Here is a 12,231-nt window from a genome sequence, read left to right as displayed (position 1 = left end):
CTTCCTATTGCCGGCCGTCGGCGAATCAAGTGGTGCTAAAGCAAGCCCGTGGCGCACAGAACACATGGCAAAGAATAGCAACAATTCAGGACAAAAGCCAAAGCAGAGGCATTCACTACTAGTAGCAACCTAAGGCAGATCACAAAAGTGGACAAATTGTTTTGGGAGAGAGAGAGTAATTGTAGGAGAAATAATAGTATTGGTAATAAATGGGGGTATCTTGCAAAGAAGCTATCTAAACACTATGCTAATAATTCCTGGTATGCCTGTTCGCCAGTCCGTCGTGGCGGAGGCCTGTTGTCCCAACGCCAAAACAGTGGTTGTTGTATCTAAAGCCCATGTCGCTCTTCCTATTTTTCGGAAGAGGGTATCCTAAAAAGTTCCAATGCCCGCTATGATTGATTCGCTAAACCCAAGAGCCCGAAACAAATGAACTCCGATAGATATGCCGTCGTAAAAAAATAAAGAAAAGAATTAAATGGTAGTAGAAGAAGAAGAAAAAGAAGAGAACGATAAAGGAAAAAGAAGGCTGTCGTAGAGACGATGAACCCCTAAGCCAAGGAGGGGGTTGCTGGATGCGTTCAAAAGCTCCGGGTATCAAGCGAAAGGAAAAAGAGAAGAAGCCGTGGTAAGGCTGGCCTTGTTTTAGCCGATCTGGCCGCCGATGTGTGTGTGTGTGTGTGGGCAGAAGTCGGCTGAAGTTGGTGGAAGAAGAGAAGAAGATGAGGGAAATGCCTCGGCGATGCGATGGGGGATGAGTCAGATGCAGCCGGACCGTGTCGCTCCCGGCGGCATCCCGATTTTGCCCATGATTGCGCCGCGGATCAATCCTTTTGATAGCGCGGTGGCTGTGCTTGGACCACAGCCGGGTCTCGGTCGTAAAGTGGAAGAAAACAAGAAGAATGGAAGAAAACAAGTCGTAAAGTCGTTACACCGAGTTGGTGTGTTGTTGTGCAAAGTATTAGAGGCTTTTTCGTAGGAAGCCGGGTGTGGTTGGTTGTAAGTGAGAGAGCCTTTTGCGTCCAGCGCATGACCCAAAGGAGCAAGTTGTGTTCCTTTACTCGGAGATGGGAGTCATGGAGGCAAGCTTGGACTTGGGGCTCTTCTTGGAGCCGGGCGCGGAGCGGCTCTTCTTCTTGGAGGCCTGCTTGCGGCGCTCCTTCTCGAGCATGATCTGGCGCATGCACTCGCGCTGCAGAGCGAGCTTCTCCCGCTGCATCTCCAGCACCTCGGCGTCGGTCAGGCGGGGAGGCGACTGCATCATGATGGGCGAGGACGAGGCGCTGGAGCTGGCGATGCTGTGGCTGTCGTCGTCGAAGGGGTCCGACAGGAGGAGGTCGTCGTCAGAGAGGAAAGAGGTGGCGCGCTCCTCGCGGTCGAACTCGGAGAGCGACTCTCGCCTGGGCCACGAGGGGAACGCGCACGAGGCATCGCGGGTGTTGCGCAGGTTGGAGGGGCTGATGTCGATGGCGGCCGACATGGCGCTCATGGAGCTGTATGAGCTGTACGAGCCGTACATTGTGGATGTGTGTGAGTTGTGTGAGTGTGTAAGTTGTTGTGAGTGTTGATGTGGTGGAAGAGGATCTGCTTCTTGGAAACAGAAATCCGGGGTCGACGATGGGCTTTATCTATAGATAGAAAGCCGCTTCGACAACAATGGTGGAGTTTGCTCGGCTTCCAGTTTATTGAGGGTATTGATCGAGTGTGTGTGTGTGTGTGCACTTCGGAAGAATCCGTGGGGTGGTGTGGATGCAGCGATGATTATCCGTCCGATGGGATGAATGGAGGATTTGGGATGGTAAGCGTCGTCTTGTTGTTGTTGTGATGATGACTGCTGAGGACAAGATGCAGTAGCAGGCGGTGGATGAGATGAGACTCAAAGATGCTTGGTGATGACAGGCAACGCAGACCGGAAAGCTGAGGGAAGCCTGGAGGGAGCAGAGGCACTTATATCGACGCATCACGGGCGGCACATGTGTGAATCACTTGGGAGAGCCGCTCGGCGCTGGGGCAGAAGGGGGGGGAGATGGGGGATTCCAAGGGGGGGGTCGGGTCTGAAGGGTGAAGGGGGGGGCGTGGCACAAGGGAGTCAAAAGCCGGGGGGGCCATTGTCATTGCGCTGCCAGAGTTTGGCTGGGGGTTATCAGAAGGGCAAAGAGGTTGCAGCAGGGCCCAGTCTCCGCCCACGCCCCCCCTCCCCTGCTGCAGCATTTTGGCCGGGGTTAATAGAGCGAGTCGAGAGAGATTGGTTTCGCACACCCCACGCCAGCCCAGCCCAGCAGACGCCACGCCGCTGGGAGAGACCGCCAGCCAGCCCAGCCCTACTGGACCATAAACGGAGCGCCGTATTGTTGTGATGGATGATTACTCGGACAGGCAGGCAGCTGTACAAGTACTGTAGCGAAACGGAGCCCGCAGGCTGGATGATGGGTGAAGGAGTACGAGGTCACCGTCACACGCTGGCGCACGCTTCGAGTGACACGCAAATGGCGGTGTTCGCTCTCGTCGGTTTTTGACCGCCACGCCCGGCGGTCTGATTGGGCGCCGGCCGAGCAGCCAGAGCGAGAGCGGCGGCGTGCTGCCGTTGCGTTCAATCTGTCGCAATATACGCTGTTTAATTGCTACGGGAACATATAGATAGATTGCTGTGCTGTGCAGAGGACGAGTGTGGTGATGTTTGCGCCCGCATCGGAGGCTTCTTTTGCTGTCTCTCCCCCTTTGCTGCTGTTCCTTTGTGCCATCCATCACCTCACCGTATCGTGTTCCTTCTTCATTGATACATCCATTTAACCCATTCAACTTCATTCATTGAGTGTCACGGAACGCGTACCCCAAACCCCCAGAGGAGCCACCAACAGCAAGCCAAACGCCAGCAAACGGGCAACAAAGAAAACGACGACAACAAAAAGCAACAAAACGCGGGCGGCAACAAGCTTCGATCATGCCGTCCAAGACACGGTCCGGGGAAGAAGCGCCAGCCGTCTTTCATGCGGCTCCTAGTAGATTCTAGGAGGACCGAGCGCCGGACACACAAGTCAGACGCCCTGGCGAAGGAGACAAGAGGAAAGAAAAACGCCAAAAAGCCACTCGCAGAAAGAAGCCCGTCAACGGTGCCGTCGGGGACTCGGACGGGGCGTGCCCTAGCGGCTGGCTTTGGCTGGCTTGTCATCCTTCAAGCCCTTTCATCAATGTCAAAAGCTCTCTTCATCAATCAAAGTACCCTGGGTATTAACCCAAACCTCAATTCATCCATTCGTAAACCCGCGGCGCTGGCTGGCAGGTTGCATCGCGACTAGCATCGCAAAAAAATTCTCCCTGCCCATCACCATGCATCGACTTTCCAAATCTCCCACCCCATGCCAACAAGTGGCTTCGCTGGCCCTCATCAACTTCCATCCTTTCCCCCTCCCTGGTCGCAACAGCGCAAAGCCGCCGGTTGGGCATCGGGGCACACCGCCCCAGCTTTCCGGTCGGTCAGCCAGCAAGGGAGGGGGGGGGAGCCCTGCGACAAAGCGAACAGCGGACACAACAGAAACACCCACCCCCCTTGCGAGCAGCCCAGCTTGGCCGAACGGATGGGCTTCCCCGGCATTCCGTTTTGCTGGATCGACCGCCCTGCTGCGACAGCCTGTCTCGGTCTGGGGGAATCGGAATCGAGCAAATCGCTGCTTTGTCTCTCCTCGCGTGTCTGCTGGTCGGCGCCCTTTGGAAGGGATGCGCGCAATCTGATAGATCGCAAATAGTGTCACTCTGGGGAGAGCCGCCACCGTCGGCGGGAAGAGCTTCTCCGCCCGCTCAGCTTTGGACTATCACCATCATCCGCCTCCTGTGAGTGGACGGACTCGAGACAAACGGGCATCTTGTTTAGCATCTTGGTGCGCCTCCTACAAGTACATTGGTCGCAAGCACAGGCACAAGCACCAAAGCAAACAGCAAGGAGCAGAGCAAACCGGATTCCAAGGGCTTTGTGGTCATCCGGGTATAGCGCTTATGAGCCAAGCGACCAGCAGAAGGATGCCATGATAATGATAAACCGCGGACAAGCAGAACCGGCCAGAAGCCAAGCAGAAGAAACATCGAGGCAGATGCCCGAAACGGAACAGGTCGGCTTCCCGTTACAGAAGGAGATGAGAAGCCTCACCCGCGGTCTTCGCATGTCCAGCACATGTAAGATGAGATGGAGCGAAAACGGGCCGCGACGGAGAATAACCGTGGGCTCGATTACGGAGTAATACATACACGTACAGGATGGCATCAGCAGGCTAAACGGACGCAGTATCGTAGTACTACAAGCAGCGCGTGCTCCGGCCCCAGGCAGTGAGTGGTTGGACCAGAGGCGCTGACTGAGGCAGACCGGTGACTGGGCGATGGAGCCCGGGGAAGCAGAGGAAATCTCAAAAGCTGCCGGGGGTGGACGGTATGTACTCGTATGGACCAGGCCGACACTCCCCCAAGGGCTGGCTGGGCAAAGCAGAACCCCCAAACCCCCAAACCCCCAAACCGTAGCCCAACGGCCACGACACGGTTGGTCTGGCCTCTCCAGCGGCCACGCAGAGCCACAGCCAGAGCCAGGCAATCCCGTTCCATGCTCGTCCATGTCCATGTACCATGACCGCGATACGGAGACGAATCCTGTCGCTAACGTCGCCGGCTCGAGGCATTCCCATCTCTTGTCCGCCAGTCATGCCGCCCCTTCGCTGTGGCTGCCCGCCCACCAGCTGCGTCTGCGGTCCATGATTGGGCCAGCCGGCCAGGCGGTCAAGATCTGTGTCGCAGCCTGACGGCGGCCCTCATGATGCCATGATGCCACGATAAGGCATTGACTCGATACCGTAGGTACTGCGGTGCTACCTGGGCGACACCTCCGCATCGCCAGCGCATGTACCAGTTACTTTGGGACGGGCTGCACGCTGCCGCAGCAGCCGCAGCAAAAACACGGCTGGCTCGGGTACCAGTACATGCTCGTCCACGTAAGGTGCTCGTACAGGCAAGGTACCTCATGCGTGTCCACGACGATTCTCGCTCGTTTTTTGCCCACCCAACCTTGAACGCTGTCGCTGCTGGCGCCTGGACAGCTCACCGTGCTGCGAGGGGAAGACAACGCCAGCTGGCCGTTTCCCCTCATGAGTCAGTAACCAGTCCCCGTCATGTTTCGTGCACCGCCATTTCTCCCCTCAACTGATGCGCTGGTTTGCTGTGCCCCAGGCAGCTACTACTACTATCCAGTAGTATGTACCTCGCCCGTTGGTCTGGGATGGCTTGGGCTGGGGGAGGAGAAGAAGCGAACGAAAGAAGAAGCGAAAACGGCGGGCTGCTATTCCTGGAGAGTAGGGCCATCTCGCGCAAGGGCACGCCATGTTCGAGCTGCTCCATGCCATGGGCTGGCTGTGCGATGACAGCACCGACCGGCTGGAGGTCAGACGCCCCCCCCTCCGACGAAGATGGAGAGAAGGTATGGCGAGACAGCCTGACGTCGGAGATGCGAGCGTGTCCGTCTGGTCTGCCCTTGTTGCTGGTTATCGGTGCCGGTACTCGCAGCTGCCCCCCGTACAAGGCATCCATTCTATTCTTACACATTCCCTTGTCAACGCTCGAGGATCCCCCGGGAGAGGCTTGCGCTTACGGCGTACTACTTTCCCTTTTTTCCTTCAGGTTCGTGACAAGGCTGGCGGCGGCGGTGGTATTACTAGTACTACTACTACCTTAGTACTTGCCATGAGTGCCGCGAGTGCGACGATGCCACGCCGGCACAGCACGTTATCTATCAGACTACCACCTCTGCCTCTCTACCTTACATATCGGGCTTGAATGCCTTCCACTCGGCACGCAGCTCCTCTGCAGTTCGGGTTCATTAATCTGGCATCCCGGCATGGCGGGACCCTGTGCTACGTAGCATGGCTGCATAATCAACCCGCAGGCAGCCGTTATCAAAGTGGACTTGCAGTAATTTTTCTCTCTGCTCTTCTCATGTATCTTGCAACACGTGCTACCCTGATGTCTGGAAGACGAGATGCCGAATGTGGGATTTTGCTGCCAGCCACTCCAACCCACCGACTTACATACTTTGTTCCCCATTAATACCCACGATGCTGCAGTAGTTGACTGCTTGCCAGGTTGTTGTTATTACCTTAGTACTAGAGGGAGTAATATGTATGTACTACCAGATGGTCTACCATCCACACGGTCAGCGAAATGCACGTCCGCCCAGGGAATCTCATGCACTCTTGTTCTAGAGCCCTGCCCCGTCGGGCTGATACATGTACGTACACACATTCCACGTCTTCTCGCCTCGCCCGAGAATTCCAGAGGTTGCTTTTCTCTGACGTCAGTGCGCGGGCACAAGATACGATCCTGCCCGGAGTTGTGTGTGCGCGCATCGCCAGCCCTTCCGACCGCCGGATTACAATAGCGAGACAAATGTCTATCAGTCATCGGTCACGATGTGTAATATAGGGCAAGACTCAGCAGATGTTTTGGTAATTCAGCTTGATGACTCAACCACTTCCAGGTTGGGTAGTATTGGCATTATTATTACGAAGCACCAGGTTTGTATGTATTACCCGCAAGGCGTGTAGTACTTGGTAGATCTCTTGCCGAGGTCCTTTGGCTTCAACATCGTGACTATTCCCAGAGGCGAGACGGACGGACTGGGTTATAGGGCACGACCAAAACCCACAAAGCTGCGAGGAATCTTCAATTTCGATACACAAAAATAAAACCTTGCCCAACATGAAAAGTTCAGGAATCAATTTGCAAAAGAGGAGAAGAAAAAGAAGAAGAAGAAAAGTTCTAGCCCCTCCTCCTAACGCAACACCCCCGGCATTGCCATGCTGGCCGCGCATGGGGGGGGATGGGGGGCGTCTCAGCATCTCGGTTGTCGCCCAGACGTAGCCATGCAGTCAAAGCAGTCAAGCAGTACTACTGTATCCATCGTCTTTGCTAAATGGCATCCTCGGCCCAGCAGTGGGCGTGTGCAGAAAGGAAGACGCGCATGGGGGCATGGATACTGACTTGCCTACGTGCATACGATACTACAACATGCAGATGCTTCACCGTCTTCTCCGCCAGTTGTCCGTCGTTATCTAGCACGATGCTATCAGGAAAATGGAGTCCTCTTGCTCCTCCATCTTGCAGCATGCATTGCATCGAAACAACGGTCTAAACGCACGCACACGCACGCACGCACGCACCACACCTCCAGCTTTGTGTTTTTTCTTTTCTTTCATTCCTTGTCCTCTTAGAACGCACAGGCTGTCTTGACCGCTTCCTGCAAGACGCACCTCTGACACCAGACGCGCGACACACCGGGATGGGGGGGAGAGCAGGAGGGTGCAGAGGGAAACGGGGGCCCAAGAAGAGGAAACGGAGGCACACCGCAGCGGAAAACGGAAGAATTGAAAACGGTGTCCAGCAAACTCCCGGCTTTGAGCGAAAATGGTTGCTGGGATTTTGCATTGACACCCGTTCTTCCCCGGCAAGCCCTCGTCTGCCGCTTAAACGGCACTTTTTTTCTTTCTTCTCCCTCCTGGCTCTTTTCACTTATCTAGGTAATAAACAGAAGGCATATCGTAGAGGAAATGAGGGAAGGGGCAGAGATCTTTGATTTGACATGTCGGGCTTTTGTTACCCAGTAGCTTAAATTACAGCATCACTGATTTAGCACCGAGAAATGGTCAAAACTTCTTACCTCCCCTCCCCACTGACATGGGCCGGCCCGAGTTCCCTAGGCTTACAATGATCTTTTCTTTTCTTCACCTTGACTGATGTGATCCATCCTGTACCCGCGGGAAAGCAAAAGATCCGCTGTTTGGCCTGGGCGTTAAAGTGGACGAAGGAGAAAAATACTTGTACGGAACACCCACCCCCAAGAAGAAGAGGAACCCAACAATTTTACCTCATGGGACTCCCCTTTCCCTCCCCACCGAACCAAAGAAAAGATCTTGTCAAGTTTTTTCGATCGAGAGAATTTTTTTTTCTCGGTGCTTTCTTACGTTTCAGATACAAAGGTGCAATTTCATGGGAATTTTGTGGGCAGGGTTTGCTGACAGTCGTGGCCCCCTTCCTCCCATGTAACGGAACTGTCGTGACCGTTGCCCCGGCGGGAGGGGATGCCCTGGAGCTATGGAGCTTTGAAGATTTTTGTTTTTGTCCTTCTTCGATCTCTACTAGGGAGGGCTTGTAATGTATGGAGTTCTTGTAATTCTCCTTGAGTCTAGACCTAACCAAGGTGTCGGCAGTGACAGCTGTCGTTTCTTTCTCCAAAGGTGGTTGACTAACTGCTGGGTAGGGTTTGCCGGGAATGCCTCAAGTCTGACTAACAAGGGCACTAGAGACGGGAGAAAGAAGTCTCTGCGTTGAAGGTTTGAGACGGGATGAGTTTCTCCGTCAACCACATGAGCCATCTAGTATCTGATAACACGAGTCCTACGAACAAGGTACGGAGTTGAACAGATTGACGACAAGTCTAGCATGGAAGATAAGTCATCAGTCATCCTCCGGACATTGCAGCTTTCACAACCGTTTCTACAATGGACGTTGGGGGATCACCGAAATCAACGAGCCCCGGTTAGAAATGGAGATTGCCGTTGTTTTGGACGACAATCAGGTGAACAATGCGCCTCGCTCCAGCTCCAATCCAGCCCACGAGACCTCGATTCTCAATCAGAGTTTTCTAATTGGGCACCGAGCCCCGATCCGCCTTTGAAGTGGAAATTCCTTCTTCAATTCTTCGGAGATGGGGAGGGTCCGGCGATCAGCGAAGGGACACATGGGACTCCATCCCGTGAAGTGGACTTTTTTTTTCTGCTTTGCTTGACGGTGGATTACTCCGTAGACACATCCCAAGAAATAGGCGGGAAAGGTAAAAAGTTGCTGACATCCTGGCCTCCCCGAAGATTGATTACAAAGGACGGAGGGCTTCCACGATGGCTTACCTTACCTTACCTCACCTTACATGCCAGCTTGTCGCTACTGCCAAGCCATGAGTCGTAGCATGACAATGCTCGGACAACGCCTACAGCACAAGAAACGCACTACGGTCCTCACAAGAAACGCACTACGGTCCGTTTTTTCAACCTTCCCTGACGCGGACCTCCACCGCCAGCGAGGTTATCGCCAGCTGTCAGCCATGCAAAGAACACAACCCCTACTAGTAGCCACAGGGCAACACCGCGGAACCCCCCTCCCCCCATGCAAGCCAGCAGGCAGCGAAAGCCGGGACAAACGCGCGCGGGACTTCCCATCAAATGGAAACATTCTACGGAATTTCGAACCTTCTAAAGGGTGGGGCCCTGCAATTTCCCGCTTGTAACGTCGGCATCCAAGGTCGGCTTTGGATAAAGGTGAAGCTACAACTACTACTACTTCTCTCAGCCACGGCTAAATGGCACAACACACGCTCTCTCTCTCTCTGCCGCGGGGGGTTTTTAGACAAAACGGGAAAACATGTGAACATGGGGCGCCAACTTGACCCGTTGTGCCGAAAACCACCAAGGCGTTGAGAAAAGCCGAAGCTGTTCCTCGGTCAAGTAGCGTGAAAGGGAACTTCCGGCAGTCGGTGCTTGCTCGTGTAAATGTGATGGGTTGTTGGCCGCGGCTGATGGTGTTTTCGCTTTGGCGTCGCAGAAAGTTGCAGCTGTGGCTCGGTGACGTACGAGACGGCGTCGAAGAAGCCTTCTTTTGCAAGAAACAGCGCGCTTCTTGTTGTTGTCATCGCCACGAAGAGGCCATCTAGCAAAAGGCGTTGCTGAATCCTGAAAGGCTAAAAGGCGATTGCGCGCGCGAACGAAGAGAAAATGCAACGCTTGGTAGGGCAATGACAGCTGCCAGCAACGGAACACTGAGATCTCGGTTGTCGCAAGGGGAGGGGAGGGAGCAGCAGTGAAAGCTGCCATTCAGCCGGCCGACGGCTAGGCACCGGCAATCCTCCCTAAACATCCGCTCGCCCTAGCAATTTACACCTGAAGCCCTCCCCCCGTGTCAACCGGGCAGTCTACGACTCGTAGTGGTAATGGCCAGCTCGAATCGCGCGCGCGGGCAGCAATTTGATCGTGGCGGACCGACGCCTTGGATCCCTTCTGGTTCCCCGTGCCTTGGTAAATGAGCTACTCTTCCGGCATCTTGGGAATTGGGCCGCCTTGCTGGGGAGGGGGTAGACGTTCAGCGACGGCTCGAATTTCGTTCGGGAGGACTAAGATTAGACAGCAATGATGGCGTCAAGCAAAAAAAGATGAAGGGGGGAGAATTGACAAGATGGCAGGAGGAGAATGACAAGCCAAGGGGGGGAGGGGTACGATAGTGCGTACCATGCCTAACGGCCATCGCATGAAATTGCCGAGTAATAAACGCTGTCCTTGACCTTGTTGCTTTGTTCTCCTCAATGCAAAAAAAGAAAAAGGCTGCTAAACAGCTGCACGCCCCTAGCTTTCTTCAGCTTCAAGCTGTTAGCTTTATTACCCCGGAATTTCATAGAGACAAGACAGAAGAGCGTTCAGCCGCAAGCCACAGAGAAAGGATGAAACAATGAAGCGACGAAAGCGCACCGGCGAAAAAAAGCAACTCTGAACAGGTGTGGCTTGGCGCTCATGGCGCTCTTCCCCAGCTTATTAAACGGGCGTGACGAGGATGCTGTTGATTGGATGGCAGCGCTGAGTCATTGGCTTTTCCATCCCCAGCTGCCACGTTTGTGGCGCATTGGCCGCCGTGCCTCAATTTGTCGGATCGCTTCCCCGGCCCGCCTCGTCCGCATGGCAAGCGTCCTTCCCCCCCCACTCATGTAAATGAACTAACCAACCCCTGGGAACTGCTGTTCCTTGCAACAAGAGACAACCCTCCCGGGACATGGATCGTGGGTTTTTCCCCTTTGGGCATACGCCAGAGAGAAGAGACGAGACGAACGCTTGGGGCACGTTCCCTCTTGATTTCCTTTCCTTTTTTTTTTCCTGACCTTCCAAGGGCCAGGGGAGGGGGGCGTTTACCAGCTCCATGGAACGTCGCGTGAGTCGCTCCCCTTGTCCCCTCATCAAACTGACAAGCTCTATGGCCCGGCTTCTCCCAAATCCTAGTCACCGGGTTTGCTTCCGGTGGGACAGTAGCTCGAGCTTTGAAGCTATATCCATGTCCGTTGCTGTCTCGTCTCGCTGGAGTCGTTCCTTTTTCCCATACCCGTTTTACAGCTCCGGTTTCCTGGAGTCTGGTTTCTGGGTCCCGTCCTTGGTATCGCCGACGGACCGCTACCAGGATATCTCCATCATCACAACTCATTTTTTTCCCTTTCTTGTTGTTTCCTCACTAACCGTCGTCAGTCACTTGTTCGCTCTTCTCCCTTGCTTAACCTCTCCCCCTGAGGTGACATGTCGTGCAGGAGAGATTTATCACATGCCTGAGTTTCTTTGCTTTTACTTGCGCTGAAAGCAAGGGCAATAACCGGGCCTGAACCGTGGTCCTGGGAACGGACAGAAGAGGCCAAGAAGAAGTCAAGGAAATCGTCTATCCGACTCGTCGGGCCGGGAAATTAGAATGAAGCTCAAGAACGTGTAGTGCTACGCCTTCAACACCGGCTAGAGGGGTTGGGCAATCAACGTCAACTGTCAACATGGTACAGAGTCGTAGCAGCGGCAGCTAGTAGTAGAAGCTCCCAAGTTCGGTCCGCAGGCGGTAGCATCGCAGGGGGTTCCCGTCCAACTCTTCTCTCATTCTCCCCCCGTCTCCTCCTCCCAGGCTATGTTCCTACAGTACACGCCCTGCCCTGTCGGTCTCTCTCCGTGTCCCGTGTTGTCGGGTCCGCAAAGTTGCGATCCGCCCATTCCCTCTCGGCGCTCTTTTTTACCCACCGAGCCAGTAGCAAGAGAGCCCAGACCAACAATCCCTGGCTCAACTCATTCCCAAACGTCCACGCTTGTCGAAATAAGGACCCGCGGATCCTGAGCCGGTCGACGCTATGGTTGGCAGCTTGATGATTGAAGGGGGGAGAGAGCGTGCATCTCCACAGTTGGCCCGAGAACTTGGTTCCTGCAGCTTGGGACCTTTTTTTTTCCCTTTCTTTCCCCTTGCGTCTTTCGTGCCGCGGCGCGGAAGGCAGGGTCGGGGAGCGACGGATCCCATGCAGATGCCTAAGACGAGCAGGGGCAAGACAGGGAAGAAGATGCCCAATCCCAATACTAGTATGTTTTACGAGGAAACAGTAAGCAGAGAGAAAAGGCAAGACGGGACGGCACTTGGTGGGAGTTGGTG

The 12,231-nt window shown here is 54.6% G+C and overlaps 1 protein-coding gene across 1 annotated transcript; it reads right to left on the bottom strand.

Moving 5' to 3' along the window:
* Positions 1–1,057: 1,057 nt before the first annotated feature.
* BBK36DRAFT_1189263 (hypothetical protein) lies at positions 1,058–1,519 on the bottom strand (the record flags this gene model as incomplete). Its single annotated transcript, XM_024896615.1, has 1 exon — positions 1,058–1,519. The coding sequence occupies one exon, from the start codon at positions 1,517–1,519 to the stop codon at positions 1,058–1,060; it is 462 nt and encodes a 153-aa protein (XP_024753336.1).
* Positions 1,520–12,231: the final 10,712 nt, after the last annotated feature.

Source organism: Trichoderma citrinoviride (assembly GCF_003025115.1).
Source record: "Trichoderma citrinoviride strain TUCIM 6016 unplaced genomic scaffold BBK36scaffold_2, whole genome shotgun sequence".
Taxonomy (NCBI): Eukaryota; Fungi; Ascomycota; class Sordariomycetes; order Hypocreales; family Hypocreaceae; genus Trichoderma; species Trichoderma citrinoviride.
This window is presented reverse-complemented; position numbering and strand designations above follow the sequence as displayed.